The sequence below is a fragment of the Athene cunicularia genome, assembly GCF_003259725.1.
Source record: "Athene cunicularia isolate RWA chromosome 10 unlocalized genomic scaffold, athCun1 chr10_part1, whole genome shotgun sequence".
NCBI lineage: Eukaryota > Metazoa > Chordata > Aves > Strigiformes > Strigidae > Athene > Athene cunicularia.
The window spans coordinates 18,061,897-18,063,016 of record NW_020799112.1 but is presented as its reverse complement, the minus strand read 5'-3'; the positions used below and the strand labels follow the sequence as shown (position 1 = coordinate 18,063,016).

Below are 1,120 nucleotides of genomic sequence, written 5' to 3'. Positions count from 1 at the left end.
CAAATACAAACAGATTGATCCTAAGAAAAAAATTACTGGCCTTATTTGCTGGATGCTAAATAGTCAACAATAAACTGTATATAAAGGGCATACATTAGACTTCACTTCAGTGGTAATTTCTAAAGAACTTCGTAGTGAAATTACATTGTTGTCTGCTCTCCAGTGCATTTATACGTCATGATAATGATAATGTATCTGCTTAAAGCACTTGACTCAGAACACATCTGAGTCACAAATCACAGATTTTATTGCTATTAATGTATATTGAGGACTTGTACAATTAAACATTGTCAAGTATTTATGATTTACATGCTACTACTTCAATTGGAAAACAATTACACAAGTGATGGCTCTGCTTATTATAATCAGACTGCAATTCTGCATTACTTACTGTAGAACAGAAAAGTCATACAGTTGTTTACAGTGCACAGCAGAAAGAAAAACAGGATTTTTTACATAAACTAGTTTTCTACTTCCACAGTATCTTTTTGTAATTAAGAAATGGAGAGCACAGCTCCCTACAGCTCTCATCTCCATTGTTCATTACCCAAAACAACACCATTGCAAAATTTTTTTATATCTCCACAGTCCATAACCACAAGTAAAAGTTGCACAGTGAAAATACACATTCATACAGAACTGCAAAGAACTTTCCTTACCTCAGACATTCTTACTGTGCTTATGTTTCCAGAGCTATAAAACAGTTTCCCATTCCCTCAGTGAGTTGTACAAAGAAGTACTGGAAACACTCCTGCCTGTACAAGTACTAAGGCAGAACCATCACACGCCTCTTTACTCTTGTCTGACTCTGAGCACCTCAAGGTCTGATGTATGCTCAGGCTGTGCACAGGGGAGTGAAATAAGATCCTCCCCCTTGGTGTTCTCCAGACCTACAGTACGAAGTTGTGTCTGCCTCTCACCTCTGCAGCCAGCTCTCACCTCGCTGCCCCGGAGTGGTGTGCTCCAGCGTGCTCCTCCAGTCGCAGGGCAGTCCCCTCACAGCTGGCTTGAAGAGGGCATGACACTCATCTTTCACAGAGATTTGATCAAAAGGAGTCACGGAGGCTTGAGGCGCTCCTAATGCAGTGCGAGGAGATTCTACCTCTGCTCTGGCAGCCTA

General features: G+C 40.9%; 1 protein-coding gene across 1 annotated transcript in view; it reads right to left on the bottom strand.

Annotated features, from left to right (window-relative positions):
• The window catches only part of BNC1 (basonuclin 1), a 19,091-nt gene extending 18,286 nt beyond the window's left edge, over positions 1-805 (bottom strand). Inside the window, exon 1 of the mRNA XM_026856176.1 lies at positions 660-805. Coding sequence (XP_026711977.1) covers positions 660-668 — 9 coding nt within the window. The 5' untranslated portion in view covers positions 669-805. The remainder of the gene's footprint in view (positions 1-659) is intronic.
• Between the last annotated feature and the right edge of the window lie 315 nt (positions 806-1,120).